Below are 15,749 nucleotides of genomic sequence, written 5' to 3' on the forward strand. Positions count from 1 at the left end.
GTAGAATACTTTAACACATGCGTTGATTATTCCTGCGTAATAATCAACTGAGTAAAATCATTCAAAATTGTATTAATATGCTTATTTTCTAGAAAATCTGGTCGGCTCCTACACTGAATATGGCATAACACGCAAACACTGAATGAATATCACAATGAACACTGCACTGGATCGCGAATGTTCGTTTGAGGAACGCGAGACGAGCCTTGTTTTGTAATTTTTCACTCACCTTGTTGTTTATTTGCTATTTTATTAAAACAGTTTTGAAAAACTTCATATAAATGCATAGGCTCGTCATCGCTCGTCGCCATTTTGGAATTTACTGTCCAAATAAACCATAGACAAGATAAATGGCAATTAAATAATCCATTCCGTCTTACGCAGTAGAGGGTTAAAATTCTACTCAATTCATTCAATAGGAATAAAAATGTATGTACTATAAATCATGCATATATATCTGTTTATAAAGCATTACTCAATAAATATTTTCACTCATTCGATACTGATATTTTAAAAATAATAAACAATAGATATATACAAATGGTGTTATAATCATAATATAAGCTGGTCATCTGTGGTAAATTTTCTAAATCGCGGATCGCCATGTTTTGACGATGTTTTGCAACACTTTGACGTAAGGAATTTAGAATTTACGAAAAAGTCAGCCTACAAAATTTTCGAGTGCACTTCAAGGAAAATATATATAAAATTTACATACATGTAACATGTTCTCATTGAATTCTTTAAACACTCAAAACCAGGTAAGTCTGAATAACCTGACGAAGCAGTTATAAGGGGGCAGAGAATGTCAGATCTTCATGTAACCTTCGTTGTTTCAGATTCTTATTAGTTTTAGCCAACTATCATCGCGATATTCTGGTTTATTCAGACATAGAAAACAAAACAACTGTAAAACTAAGGATGTGAAACAAACTGCAACATATGATGCAACTATTTGTCATGAGAGCTTTCAAGAGGCGCTGAAGAGTTTTGATAAGAATGCCTTACGTGATTTGCGTAGTTTTGATGCGAGGTCCTTGGGCCCGCTTACCAAAAGCCTATCAATCGGGAAGATAAGTTCATGCAAGAAAGTATCACATGTCTCTGGCTTTACTTTCGATCAAAATAAAAATGGATGGGCCACTCTTGCACCTACTGTTACAGTTGATTTGCGCGGAAGAAAGTTTAGCGTTTCAGATAATTTTGTAGGTTTATTATCGAGGAGTATCTTAGATACCACTTTTAAATACAATATTCAAGTGAGAGGTTTTAAAACTGAGAGGAGTGTTCATGCAGATTTAAAAAGGAATCCAAATCTTCTTAACAGACTGCGTAAGTCTTTGGGTCAGTATGGTATGTTTAAGATTATGGTACTCATTATTCACTCATATATTTTAAAAATTATTACACTATTTGCTATATACATAGTAAATTCTTGAAAATAAATTTGGTATTATATATATTATTTTTGTCTCTATTAAGAAACTTGTCTATAAACAGTGGCAGAGAGGGTCTGTCCAGTTCTTTTTGTCAAATCTATGCCCTTTATTTGAGAATTGATAGGGAATGGAAATAGACAGATTTTTTTTAAATGTTTGTAAGTGTACCTCCATTAATAAATATATTATGACTTTGTTACTACAAATTTACATTTGTCAGTATATAATCATAAAAAAAACTTACTGCATTTTAATAAGGTAACTAAAATAAATAAATAAAAATATAAATAGTAACACATTCCCATAAAAAGATATGAAAGGAATACATTTTTATATTAGGTTATTTATACAAAAAAATGTGGATCTATCTAAAATATTTATATGACTGCAAAATAATACAAGTACAAGGTACAATTCTTGGACTACAAATAAAACATTATTCTCAATAGAAAAAAAACCCACCTTATTTCAGGCCTAAATGTAGCAGAAACAGAAAAACAAACTGCAGCTGGGCCAGAGGTTGCACCTAGACTGGAGAAACTATTAAATGAAGATACAATTCTTACACATCAGCAGAAAGATAAGATTAAGATTGCATTTGCCGAAGGCTACTTAGCTGGTAATATTGTACTTTAATTTTGTGGCGACTGTTATATTACAATATTTTTTAATATGAGTTACACATTACTTAGGTATAAAAAATAAGAATTAATCCCTAATCTGATGTTCTCAAATCAATGTTAACTTAATGTATTATCAACAGTGGTAAAAAATTACTTTATCTTTTTGGGTCAATTACAGGATCCCATCCAGAAAATGCACGAGGAACAAAGGCATCAAAGTACCTGAAGTTAGTGCAGCAGCTACTCACTATAGTTCTATTTCTCGCCATTTTTGTCAGTCTTATGGCTTCCGTCAGTGGCACTGTCTTCCGGTGTGTATTTCTTTCCAGCATACTTATTACTATTAATTATTATTTGATAATGGGCTATTTGACATTGTAAAAAATAAATTGTTATTGAGAGTATATCATATAACACATGGCTTTCCAAAATTTATAGAAAAAAAATACTCCACAGTGCGAACTAGTTGTTAATTAGTGTTTAAAAAATATTATTTCCCTTTTCAGTATTCAATTGGGAAACCAAGTGGAGGTAGATCCAGAAGATATCTCTGTTACTTTTGATGATGTTAAGGGGGCTGATGAAGCTAAACAAGAGTTGAAGGATGTTGTGAGTAATATATTTGTTTTCTAACCTAATTGCCAAATAACAAAGCTAAACTATTCTAGACAATATACTCAAAGAAAACTATGACTGTGTGTGTTATCGAGACATTAAATCGAGAGGTTAAATTTCTAAGGCAAAAATGTTTTTTTATAATGAAAGGCTACAAGCCTAGTAAGTATAATTTTTTCAAATTAATAATTAAATTATATATTTCAAACATATTTTTTATGGCAGAATATTTATTATATGGGGTAATTTAAAGAATGTTGGTCAAGATGTGGTTTATGGCATCTAGGCCCAATTATATAATCATAATACCATTTAAGACCAGACATTTTTATCAATTTAATAAATAAGATCACTAACCTTAAATTGTAGGTGGAATTCCTTAAATCTCCTGAGAAATTCTCATCTTTGGGCGGTAAGCTGCCTAAAGGGGTGTTGCTAGTGGGCCCTCCGGGTACCGGTAAGACACTCTTAGCTCGGGCGGTGGCCGGTGAGGCGAGGGTGCCCTTCTTCCACGCCGCCGGGCCAGAGTTTGATGAAATCCTAGTGGGGCAAGGGGCGAGACGAGTCAGAGATCTCTTCAGTAAGTCTTATTGAATCTCATGAAGAATGGCTCTTATGTTAAACTATATTTTATTATATATTTTTAAAAATTGGTTGGATAGATTGCTATAGATTCTAATTTCCTTAGTTTTACCTTAATATATCAAGCAATATTAAAATATAAATATATAAAATTATAAGAACAATATAAATAGATGTAATGTCCATAATTTTAAATATTTTTAATTTCCAAAAAAATCCTAATGCCTGGTCTACCTGTTAAGAAATCCGTTATTTCACAGAAGAATATCCGAAAGAAATGTCCGTTATTTCACAGAAGCGGCAAAGGAGCGGGCGCCGTGCGTCATATTTATTGACGAAATTGACTCCGTCGGAGCCAAGAGGACCAACAGTGTGCTGCACCCTTACGCTAACCAGGTAAAACAATATTTTGAAAAATAATACCTAGTCTACCTAATTGTAAAAATTCAAATAATTGCCATCCTTAAATTAAATTGACAGACCATAAATCAATTGCTGTCGGAGATGGATGGTTTCCACCAGAACGAGGGAGTGATAGTGCTGGGAGCCACCAACAGGAGGGATGACCTCGACCAGGCCCTGCTTAGACCTGGAAGATTTGATGTCGAGGTCAGTTTAGCATTCAAAATACATTGTTAATGACGTGGTTAATTCATTATGAAACGGGTACTGGAATAAATTATAAAATTATTAATGCTTTGATGATTTAGAAATTTTGGTCGGTAGGTTTCAGTCCCGACGCCGGACTACGGCGGTCGCCTGGAGATCCTCCGAATGTACGTGTCGAGGATCGCCGCTGCGCCGGAAATGAACGTGGAGTCCCTGGCCCGGAGCACCACTGGCTTCACTGGGGCCGACCTGGAGAGCATGGTCAACCAGGCCGCACTCAAGTTAGTCACAATCTTTAAAATCTAATAATAGTGAAGTATACTTGGTATAAGTGTGTGGTATATTTTAGATTTATCACAAATAATTGATATATTTTTAATTTATAGTAAAATATATACTACTACGCTGATATAATGGTATCCGACTCCAACATAACGAACAGAGTTGGCCTCGGGGCTTTCGCGTGCGACATCCATGAGGTCACAGGTTCGAACCCAGTCTGCAGCAATGGACAATTTCTATGTATCTCTTTCTGTATCCGACCACGACCCAAAAATTCGATGGCACGCCTCAGGCAGACCTGCTTGCCTATTAGAAAAAAGATTAATGATCGACGAATTATGACATGAAATATTGTATAAATTCCAGGGCAGCGATCGACGGAGCCAAGACAGTGACGATGTCCTACCTAGAGGAAGCTCGCGACAAGGTCTTGATGGGTCCGGCCCGAAGGAGTCGTCTGCCCGATGACGAGGCCAACGCCATCACCGCCTGCCATGAAGGAGGCCACGCCTTGGTCGCTCACTACACCAAGGTACATTTATCGATAATTTGCGTCTCTGTAATGTATTCGAACTTTCCCCCCTGTAGAGCAACCGGTGTTTGACGAAAAGGCTGAGGGTTTAGTCTTTTTTTTAAAGTAAATAATGATAAATAATTATGTAATTCCCAGGACTCTCATCCACTTCACAAGGTCACCATAATCCCTCGCGGCCCTTCACTCGGCCACACCGCCTACATACCCGCCAAGGAAAGGTCAGTTTTTGTCCAATTTTTTAGTTTTTTTTTTAATATTTTGAGTTTTTAATTATTAATAAATAAATCTTACACCGAAATATATTATATAACAAAATGGTGGACATTTATCTTGTCATGTCAACATTACAGATACCACGTGACAAAGCAGCAGCTGCTGGCCATGATGGACACCATGATGGGGGGCAGAGCAGCCGAGGAACTCGTGTACGGACCCGACAAGATCACATCTGGTACTCTTTTAATTCACTGAAAGCTGAAAATGAGACCAAAGTGAAACTGGCAATATTTTATAAACTATTGGACTCGAACGCTAGATTCCAGGCGACGGCATTAGAAAAATGTTACTTGCAGGTGCGTCTTCCGATCTGAAGCAGGCGACGTCGATCGCCATACATATGGTCCGCGAGTGGGGCATGAGCGACAGGGTGGGGCTCCGCAGCATGGAAGCCCCCAAGGGAGCCTTCCAGCAGGAACAGCTCGGCCCGCAGACCAACGAAATGGTGGATTCGCTTTCTTTGACGTTTTAACATCTGTAAACCCTAATCGAGAATATACTTAACCGTGATCGATGTTCAGGTGGACTCGGAGATTAAAAAGATTCTATCGGAGAGCTACGAGCGCGCGAAGGCCATATTGCGCGCCCACGCCAAGGAACACAAGGCTCTGTCCGAGGCTTTGCTCAAGTCAGTGTCGCATTCCTTTGAATTCCATTTTATTTTATAATATTCACTCATGGAGATATGTAAAAGAATAATGACAATAAGTCATTTAACATATAAATCAAAAAAGTACTTCTGTCAGATACGAGACCTTGGATGCAGACGACATCAAAGCCATAATGAACGGAGAGAAGACCAAGATGGAAAAGCAGAAGAACAAAGAGTCCGGTGGAGCCCCTTCGGCCCAGGCCCCTCCGGCCCCCGTTCCCTCTGGAACCCTACTCGGACAACCGGCAGCCGCTTAGGTATTCATCAAATTAAGAAAATACATGATTTTATGGAATTAACCAAAAGATGGCGCCACTAACAATTAGTCTTGTATTCACATGTTTAGACTATACAATAAACTTATATTGAGGGTAGTTGAATGTTCTTCGCTTCACTGGCTTAATACAAATTCGCCTTTAAAAGATATATTTCTTTAATATCAACAAGTTACCTAGAAAGTTTTAACAAATATTTTCATCTCATCTTTATCTATTTAAATATTTGTTCCAGATACAGTTAATTAGCCTTTAGTGACATACAGATGGAACGATCTGTACAAAGAAATATATGGAGTGTCTCTGAAAATTTTGCAGGAGTTAATATTTAATAAAAATAAGTATAACATCATAACGCTGTTTCTTTTGTAGTTAGTAAGGAGATTGTTAAATATTACTGGAATTAAATAATAATTACGTTAAGGGAATTTTTATTTATATTTATTCAATTACTATCGCTGACATTTTGTGTAGTATTTTAATGTCTCCCTCAAAGGTCATCCTAGTGTCATCAGACTGTCGGACTCGAGTATACCAAAACTTTTTGGGTATACTCGAGTCCGAAGTGCATCGAACTATGAATTATTATAATAGTTTATTGTTAATCTCTTTTAAGAATAGTTGATTATGATTAATTGCTGCACCGTTATTTTATATTTTAAGTTCCTGTTTAAAAAATTAGCTTAGATGATAATTGAAAACTAAACGTATTCTATTTAGTTAAAAAATATATTTTAATGATAAAAAATCATGTTGATTATTATTTTAATTCAGTACATGTCGTTATTTACATTCCCCTAAAGCATTCCTACTCTAATAAAAAATAATTTGGTATAAATAGATATGTCTAGATAAGTATATTTTTTTACGTTAACGGATAATCTTCGAATATTCAAGTCTTTCCTTTCATTATAATAAAATAAGTACAAACTTTAAAATTATTGATTTAATATCTCCTACGTATAAACGGTTAACTTGACAACCGACAGGGTTATATATAAAGTAGAAACAGTCATCTATGAATACACGTATAAAGATACAAATGGTTAAAATAATCATATTCTTCAAATATCTTATAATTCATTTCGGAAAAAAATTGTATCAAAACGTGAATACCTAAATTTCTAGAGAGATTCAAACACGCTCTCCTGAAAACCTCAATTTTTGACACGGTGCTTTGTACGTAGGGATCGTCGACAACTAACCGAGATCAAGCGAGGAAGGGAGATGTTGAAAGAAAACAAAAAATTGAAAAAAAGTTGGAATTATATTGTATAAGTCTGTTTGGGAGTGGTGCCCAGAGCGGTGTTGGCGACGTGAGGCAAACGCGAAGCCGCTCGATACACGTGTTCCAACTGGACCGGGATGCGGGACGACGACCTGTGAAAGACAAATCGATACGATAGAATTCTAACTAATACGTTAAAGTATATGCACATTTGTAAATGAAATGTATAGAAAAGACCACTCACCCGCTCCAAGTGGGAGGTGGATGATGTGACGATGCGCCTTCCATCAATTTCACAGCCAGAGAGTCCCGCACCAACTGGTCAGCGAAACTCCGTATCGCCGATAACATCACGGCGTGGACGGCACTACGGAGACAATGTATTGAATTAACCGGCGTCGGGACGTGACGACCCCATCACCCACTGGTGAAATAACCTGTGAGAGAGGTTATTTCACCAGATTGCACTGTCAACCCCCTTCCCTTCACAGTGGAAGTGGCATGCTGTTGCTTTCGGGCTTCAGACAAATGGGCAGGCACGACCGGAGCAGTACCACTGTCTCACAGAAGACCAGTTGTGATACAATAGGTTCATCTTATTGTACTACGTTTCATGCGATGAGTGACACTTCCGGAGCGCATGAGTATATCTCTCTTTCTCTAACATTTTATGTACAAACTATGACTACCGCACATTCACAGGCTGTTCTTCATAATCTGGGGGAGTCAACTCTGTGGATGGCGGCTCTATCCCAATAGCCACGCTGTCCATTACCATTTAAAGACTGCTAAGCCATACTTACTCTTTCTTCCGAGACTCGGAAATCCTCCCCGGCTCATACTTCCTGCCACTCCTACCCAGCATACAAATTGGAACATTAATTTGATGTCTCTTTCCGTGGCCTCGGGTCCCACAGCGGAAATGCTAAAACTGACCGCCTCCTCGAGTACATCCAAGCGGATTACACAGGATACACGGATACACAGATCATACGGGGAGATCCTTTCACGATTTCGTCTGGCATTCGACTTGACACTAATGGACCCTGCGATTACGCGAATACCAGATGTGAGTCATAAATATTCCTTGGTGGACCTATTCTTTAAAGCCTAAACAGAAGCGGCATCATCGACATCGCGAAGGAGGTGGCCGATTTTCTGGGCTGGGAACTCGACTTTGGATAACCAAGGATGATACGTCAATGCCTGAAATTATATCCCGGCAACGTGCCATACGCAAAGCTCTATCCTCCTTGGACATCCATAAGTCAAGCGGGCATTTGTTGCAACTCAACAACATTAATTTCTGTGCGGACGATACCGCTGGGGATACCCTTTGCACAGACCCTGCAGGTGTTTCTCGGGCAGATCTCAATCAGAACCGGAACAAACTTGTGGCTGATGTTGAAACTAATTGTCCAATTTAACCCTACGAAGACAATTTGCGCGTTTTCGGCGAAAAAACACCGCTATAGAATGTTAAATGCTTTAAGGAGAGTTTCTTCGAAGAGCTCCTCTCCTCGAAACTCTCCTTAAAGCCACAGCCAGCATCGGGTTCATATCAAACGACGTCCAGTTTCGCGGTCATTTTGGAAAGGCATCCAAAGAACTTGGCGTATTAAGCTGGGCGAAACGGTATTTCACTTCGGGTCACCGCTTTCACTGGACCATCCTCAAAGAAGACCGATCTTAACCGTCGAAGACCAGTCAACTTTCCGAGCGGCTTGGTCCATTGGTGTTGTATAAAGTGTATCCCTGTATCTTGAACCACATTTTTTATTCAATGTTCACAAGTTTTTTTGGATATACCTGCAGCTGAGTTTCGACATCGAAAAAGGCAAAATACGAAATTCCACCCTCACGCTCACCACCACTATGTGGTACAAGCTGCTCACTGCATTATTACTAAACCAATTCAAGATATGAGTGTACTAATTTCTAAAAGGCCGTCTGGCAATGTAAGTATCCACGGGCGGCGGTATCACTTATCATCAAAGGGCCTCTGCCCGTTTGCCCGTTGTACTACAGAATTATGTTTTTTAAGAATTACAATTGTCTAATATGTAATACATTATCAATATCAGTACAGATTTTTGTATTATCTGCTCGGAATAAATCTACTTAATACATTGTTCAACATTTCCTCACCTATATGAATACCCATTTCCTACATCTTCATTCCTTAACTCTATTCCAATGTCTGCACACATCCGTTCAATGTATAGAAACCTAAGTCTGTCGTCACTGTCCACCGGTAATGCACTCAAGCTCACTTTAGTTTCACTGACACTTCTCACTGTCACTTTCTTGTCACTTAGAACATCTATTTCTTCATCGCTATCTGACACTACTACGTCATCTGACACTTTGTAACCGTCAACGTCGAATTTTGACAGCGACGTTACGTCACACGCGGACGGAAACATCTCTTTGATGTTGGATTCGAGTTTCCTATTGTTTTCAATGTCGTTCCACGAGGACCATTCGTCCGTTTGTCGGTCTCGAGGTGAATTCATATTTTCCAATCGTATTGGGTAGTAGCCGTGAAGTCTGGCAAAAATGAGTATTTGTTTCGTCCGCCAGATTGACTCTGTGTCTGGATAGTGGGCCATTAGCAGTTTGTTGATCAGCTTCGCTCTGGACCACTGAAAATGTTTTTTTTTTAAAGCCACATACAGACACTTACAGATGTATACAATAAATTTTTGTACACCAATGACAAGTGTGCACAAAATTTTAAGGGAATCTTATTTTATTGTAAAAAATAAACGACATTAAACTAGATAGAAGCAGAAATTGAGCCGTTTGACCCAGTGGCTCAACCTCATCCCTGAGATCGTAGAATCGATTCCCGGCTTTTCTGTCTATGTGCGAATTTAACATTCGCTGGAACCGCGAAGGATGACATTGTGAGGAAACCGATTCGCCTTAGACTCGAAAAGTCGACGGCGTGTGTCAGGCGTAGGAAGCTGATCACCTACTAGCCTATTAGGTGGACAATTGATCTTCATCATCAGATACAGAAATATGATCATAGCACCACTGGTTATTTTCTTAAACTTAATACAATATTTAAAATATATTCTTTCGGCTAAACCAATGAGGAGTTTTAACCGACCGACTCCATAGATCGACTCTATGATAAAAATTATTTATATTAGTATTTTTCCTAAATATTGTGGAAATGATAAAAAGCACAGAACACGATGAAAATCTCACCTCGATATTCCTTCGTTTCGCAAAATCCAACTTCCAATACCGTTCACTGTTTTCCACGACGAACGGAAAACACTTCACAAAATCATGATTCTTCACCTCACCGCTGATGAGCGGTATCTTTTTCAACAAATAGCTGACGGTTTGTCGGACGTTGCGGAACTTCGGAATGAGTGTCTTGAAGTCATCCAAGAGTGAGTCCCTTTTGTGATTGTAGAAGTTATATCCCAAGTAGCAATGATCGTTTTCTATGTGACTCGGCAGACTTTCGATCTTCTGGAGATTCTTCACCTCGGGCTTCAGGAGCGATACGCCCCTCCGAACCTTTTTGAGACCGTTGCTTTTGATCGGACTGATTTTCGCCGTTTGGACGTTTCCTTTCGAGTTGAACACGATTTCCTGCACCTTGGTCAAGTCCAGCTCCCTATCCATTTCCAGATAGTAAATTTTGCCCGTCTTCGGATCCATGTATTTCATGATTCTCTTCTTCCGCGCTCGCTTCGCGTCGATCGGTAAGCTGGTGGTCTCTTTGGTCACTTCTCTCCTCGTCGGCGAAGAATCCTGCGAAGCTTCTTTTTTGATATCCTTGATGATCATGTCGTCCACGCTGACGGCCGTCGGTTTCTCGAAAAAGTCTAGCCAATTGTCATTTTCATTCTGCTCAAACTCTGGAGGCTCCTCTTTTATCTCTGCGCGTTGGCCGGTGTCTTGACTCTCTGCCTGCGTGTCCGTATCTGTATTTGCTTGTGTGTCTGTGTGGTTTTCTGTTTTCTGTAAATGCGTATCGTCGTCTTTGTATTCAAACTTTATCATATCAGGAGTGCTGTAGAGCCAGACGTCGACTACAGTTTCGGCTCCTGAAAATATGAAAGAAAAGTGAAATTATTATAAACTCAGGATTTCGTTTCGGTGATATTTCTGATTTTCGTTGATATGTTTGCTTAGCGTGCGTGAACGCACAATCTGTTGATGCGTACTAAAAAAAATAGAATTTAATAAAATTTTGACATTAGTAAAAAACACCACTTTTACATTTGGCTCGTTAATATATATTTTGCATAATTTCTTAGAGCAAGTGAAAGTACGCGGAAAGAACGACTCGCTACCAATTGTATGCAAGTCTTTGTACTACAACAGAAAAGAATTCTGATCTCACCCAATGTCTGCAATCCGGTGTACTGGCGATCCAGTTTAATATTGTGTGTGACTGTGGTGGGGCGATTCATCTCCGGATGAGGGAAATGCAAATCCAGCTTCACGGGGAACTCGCCCCATCCGCGACGCGATATGTGGAAGGGAGGTTTCCTGAATTCCACACAAATTATTAAAATATATCGTCCAAAGGTCACAAATCCAACTTCTGCAATGAAATCATTTAATGTTAACTCACCGTAAAGTAACAATATGGTGAGGTGCATACGAATGGTGAAGCCTGGCCGTTAGTTCCGTTAGGATGGAGCTCAAGTCGGGCTGGTTTGGGGGACCTCGGACGTACAAAAGCCACTTATGGGTCGACTTGTCCATGCGGGATGCCGGGGGGGCATATTTTGATGTGTTACCTTAAAAAGTTATTTCACTATGACCAAAATTGTCAGATACATATTTCAGAAAAGATAGCTTCTAACATATACAGTAAATATAGTAGTTGGTATGTGGTAAACTTCGATAAATAAATAAATTATGAATAATAATATGACCAACATAGCAGTAAAGGGTTTAACCTTGATGCCGAAGATAGTATATATTGAATCTTTATATAAAAGTTAAAAATACTCATAACGAGAAACAGTTAGTCTTACAAATAACAAATAAAAATATAAATAATAAAATAGTTTCCTTTTTATTTAACATTCGTTCGAACGGTAAAGGAAAACGTCGCGAGGAAACCGCATGACCGTTAGATATAAAAAGTCAAAGGCGTGTGTAAGACACAGGCGGCTGATCATCTACTTGCTTATTAAGATTAATAAATGACCATGAAACAGTTGTGGCGGCACAGATTGTTTTTATTATTTCCCTACATAACCCTTATTTGTGATTAACTTTGCTGGCCTAGGATTTTTCCTGAACAAAACACTCACCAATAATAATCCTGTAACGATGTTTCATCTTATTCCTAGTGGCTTCGTGAAGAGTGACTACATTTTCTACTTTAGGCTCAATATGGCGAGGTATTTTCTTGGGTTTAGTGGTTGAAGGCTCGACGATCGGTGGCTCTTGGCCCTCAGGTCGGAGCGATTTTGTAGAGTCAGCAGATATGGTATAATTACGGGTTTGGACCATCGCCTGGCAAATGTTACATGTCAAATGGCATAAAATCGATACACATACAGAGAAATATGAGGCTTAATTCAAGCTTTAATCTAGTAAATAATATTCAAGTCATTACAAAATTTAATAAGTGGATAACCTATTGCAAATTTATGAACATCAAAACTAAATTATATAATGTTAATTAACAAAGAAAAATGATTAACTCTAATAATTTGTAAATGTATTAAGTTAGTTTTTGTATAAATGTAACAATGTGTGAATAAATAAATAAAATAAATATGATTTTTTAAATCTTTGCTCTAAACAGTTATTAACAAACTTATGGAACCTTTAAAATGTAAAATAAGGTTTAAATACATGGTAATAAATATTTAAATACTCATTAAATACATTAAAAAAGAAATATTTATGGAAATAACAAGCTTGAATGATGTCACAATAAAGCTAGTCATGAAAGGGATTGTTATGCCTGTAGATTTTTTTCTGAATGGCAACAATATCAAATATGAAAATGGTAATTCTTTCAATTGTAAGTTTTATGAATATTTTTTCAATTTACTACATATATCTTAAGTGATGCATGTAAAAACAATCTGACATAGCTGCTAAGTGGTTATATATCTTACTTTGCCACATACATTTTAACATATTTACTCACAGAATAATCTTTCCTAGAATTCCTGGGCCCTCTGAACTTGAAAATCTCATCCAGATCAGCAGTTTTCTTTCCCAAAAGTTTTCTTAAGGACGGATGCAACCTTCTTTGACTATCGCGCAATAGATGCGCCACCTTAAATGATACCAAATAGGTTAAGCAACATGCTTATGGCCTCCAAAGTATCAATAAATTATAACAATACTTTTTAATTGTAGGCATTACAATGGTTTTGTATCACTCAAGACTGGATGATACAGGACTTATAATCATGTGATTGGCTAGACAGCTTTGATAAACTGCATTTCTACTTTAGATTTATGCTGTATAGAAAAATTATATGGTTAAGGAATTGCAGACACTCAGATTACCTCAGATTTAGCTCTAGGTTCCGTCTGTGCTGCAATGTCATCTGCAATATGGCTGTATGACAGTTGCAACTTTTGTTCTTTGTAGTAATTATTCACCAGAGTATATCTCAGTTGATGTAGGTAGCGGCGGGCTGTTGACATTCTGTAACATATAATCCATATCTTCCTTTGGCACTTGATAACTTTATAAGTTGTAATTGATGGTTAAGACTCAAACCAAAGGTCTGTCCGGCCTGAACTCTTATGGTACCCATGACAATAACTATTAAATGTTTTACTTCATAAACTCAAAAATGCAACCCAAGACAACTGCGTATATGTATCAATTTAAGTAAATAAATTTAAGTTAAGGCTAACCTTTGATCAATAAGTGTAACTTCATTTTCCCTCTCTTGAACTTCGTTAGTAAACTCCCGCTGTACAATTTGACTAATTTTATTGATTCTCTCTTCTTCAGTAAACATCGGCGGTTCTTCTTTAACACAAACCGGTGCTTCCGGATAGTCAGGGTCATGATATTCTTGCTTTTCGTCCATTTTTACTATTCACAGCATAGAAGGTCTAAGTTAAAATAAGTTATAAGTTAAAACACAACGCCCAATAGATAAACCCAAATACGACACATTCATAAAAAAACACGTTTAATACAATTTATTTATGGCGAAGAACTTGTTTAGAACATTAAACTGCTGTGTTGCATTGACTTCTGAATTTAACCAAATTTTAAGTAATTAATAAAATTTAATAACATAACCAATACAATCTTTTGACAGATTAAGAAGTAAGGTCAACAACCGTGGAAATCATTACGATTGGCCGTGATTTAAGTCACGTTGCGAATTTTTCCGCGCAAATGCGGAATTATTTTGATGTCAAGATTTTGATTAATGATTTGTGTCAAAGGGACTTTAAATATATTGCATACTATTATGTTCGTTTTAAAATATAATTTTACCTGTGATAATATATAAAGTGCAAATAAGTATATAAAATGTAAACCTGAATAAATAGGTAATTAAAATCAATAAAATAATCCATATTATAATATTACATACATGCCTTTTATTAACGGGTCAATAATTAATAGAAGTTTAATAAGGTAAAAAGACCAAAGAAAATAGTGTGCTGAAAATAGCTATAAAAGATATCTGGATACCTTAGCATAAATGCGTAACAAAAAATGGCTACCCAAGCTCACTTAAATTATCGAAGTTCTTAAATCAGCTATTACTAATATTTATGTACAGTAAGTTAATTATTTTATCCAATTTTCTAAAAAACATTTTGGTCACGTATATATAATACTATGTATTTATGTCTCTTCACATTGGGCGCATTAGTTTATCGAGTACGTTAACGTTGTTGGCAATTTATAAAGTGGCGTATTTTACTATATATATAGCTTTTGCTATAAAGAAAATAGTTTTTCTTTCTACATGTACATAATGAAATACTTTCATTCGTTCAGTTTTAAGATTTAATTGTTCTTGATCTATAGTTTAAGCTGACCTTAAAAATACGTATTAGCTTCTTTAGTAAATAATAAGTAATAATATACTTGTTAAAATTTTAGATTTTTTAAATTAACTCTTACAATAAATGGTACAGTCCTACGCTCTTTTCTTTCTGTATGCATGTTATATAATATCAAATGTATTCCTACAAAATGTATTTTTACGATAATTTTATCAACAACAAAATAAGATATCGAAAAATAAAGCAATTTTTATTATTATCAACGTTGCCACAGATAATCGTTCATTGTAAAGTAATACAACGATCATTTGGCGCAACTACGATTTAAAGGTGCTATACAATTTGTTATTTGGCTTAATGGTCTCGTTACCAGGCCATAAAATTATTAAAAAAAAAACTATTTGTTACAACATTGTTGACACTTGACAATAAATGTTACTTGCTGTCAGGTCACTGTGTATACTTCCCATAAGGGCCATGGAAGTCGAAACAAATATTATGCCATTGATATTGAGACGACTTATGCTTGCAGAAAGATACTGCCTGAAACTATTATCATCAAATAATATCCAAATTATAAATAGGATAATACCTCACCCAATCAATATAGATGGTCCACTCACTTCACCAAATGATCTCCT

General features: G+C 36.8%; 2 protein-coding genes across 5 annotated transcripts; one reads left to right on the forward strand and one right to left on the reverse strand.

Moving 5' to 3' along the window:
- Nucleotides 1-591: 591 nt before the first annotated feature.
- LOC123717333 (ATP-dependent zinc metalloprotease YME1L) lies at nt 592-6,240 on the forward strand. 3 transcript variants are annotated; one of them, XM_045673261.1, is made up of 16 exons: nt 592-761; nt 840-1,353; nt 1,912-2,058; nt 2,241-2,373; nt 2,569-2,671; nt 3,047-3,257; nt 3,555-3,655; nt 3,740-3,868; nt 3,986-4,149; nt 4,517-4,682; nt 4,821-4,903; nt 5,036-5,136; nt 5,258-5,406; nt 5,483-5,589; nt 5,708-5,870; nt 6,124-6,240. In XM_045673261.1, the coding sequence occupies exons 1-15, from the start codon at nt 726-728 to the stop codon at nt 5,868-5,870; spliced, it is 2,307 nt and encodes a 768-aa protein (XP_045529217.1). In that variant the 5' UTR covers nt 592-725; the 3' UTR covers nt 6,124-6,240. The 3 variants fall into 3 exon arrangements, with proteins under 3 accessions (XP_045529217.1, XP_045529218.1, XP_045529219.1); XM_045673262.1 differs by having other exon boundaries at nt 840-1,344; XM_045673263.1 differs by having other exon boundaries at nt 840-1,332.
- Nucleotides 6,241-7,136: 896 nt separating this feature from the next.
- On the reverse strand, nt 7,137-14,439 carry LOC123717349. 2 transcript variants are annotated; one of them, XM_045673291.1, is made up of 11 exons: nt 14,281-14,439; nt 13,990-14,193; nt 13,633-13,774; nt 13,265-13,396; nt 12,414-12,618; nt 11,723-11,891; nt 11,489-11,637; nt 10,336-11,189; nt 9,265-9,761; nt 7,361-7,483; nt 7,137-7,268 (listed from the first exon to the last, which is right to left on the reverse strand). In XM_045673291.1, exons 2-11 carry the CDS (start codon nt 14,166-14,168, stop codon nt 7,154-7,156), a joined length of 2,565 nt encoding a protein of 854 aa, XP_045529247.1. In that variant the 5' UTR covers nt 14,169-14,193; nt 14,281-14,439; the 3' UTR covers nt 7,137-7,153. The 2 variants fall into 2 exon arrangements, with proteins under 2 accessions (XP_045529247.1, XP_045529246.1); XM_045673290.1 differs by having other exon boundaries at nt 13,990-14,439.
- Between the last annotated feature and the right edge of the window lie 1,310 nt (nt 14,440-15,749).

The sequence above is a fragment of the Pieris brassicae genome, chromosome 12, assembly GCF_905147105.1.
Source record: "Pieris brassicae chromosome 12, ilPieBrab1.1, whole genome shotgun sequence".
In the NCBI taxonomy this organism is placed as follows: Eukaryota; Metazoa; Arthropoda; class Insecta; order Lepidoptera; family Pieridae; genus Pieris; species Pieris brassicae.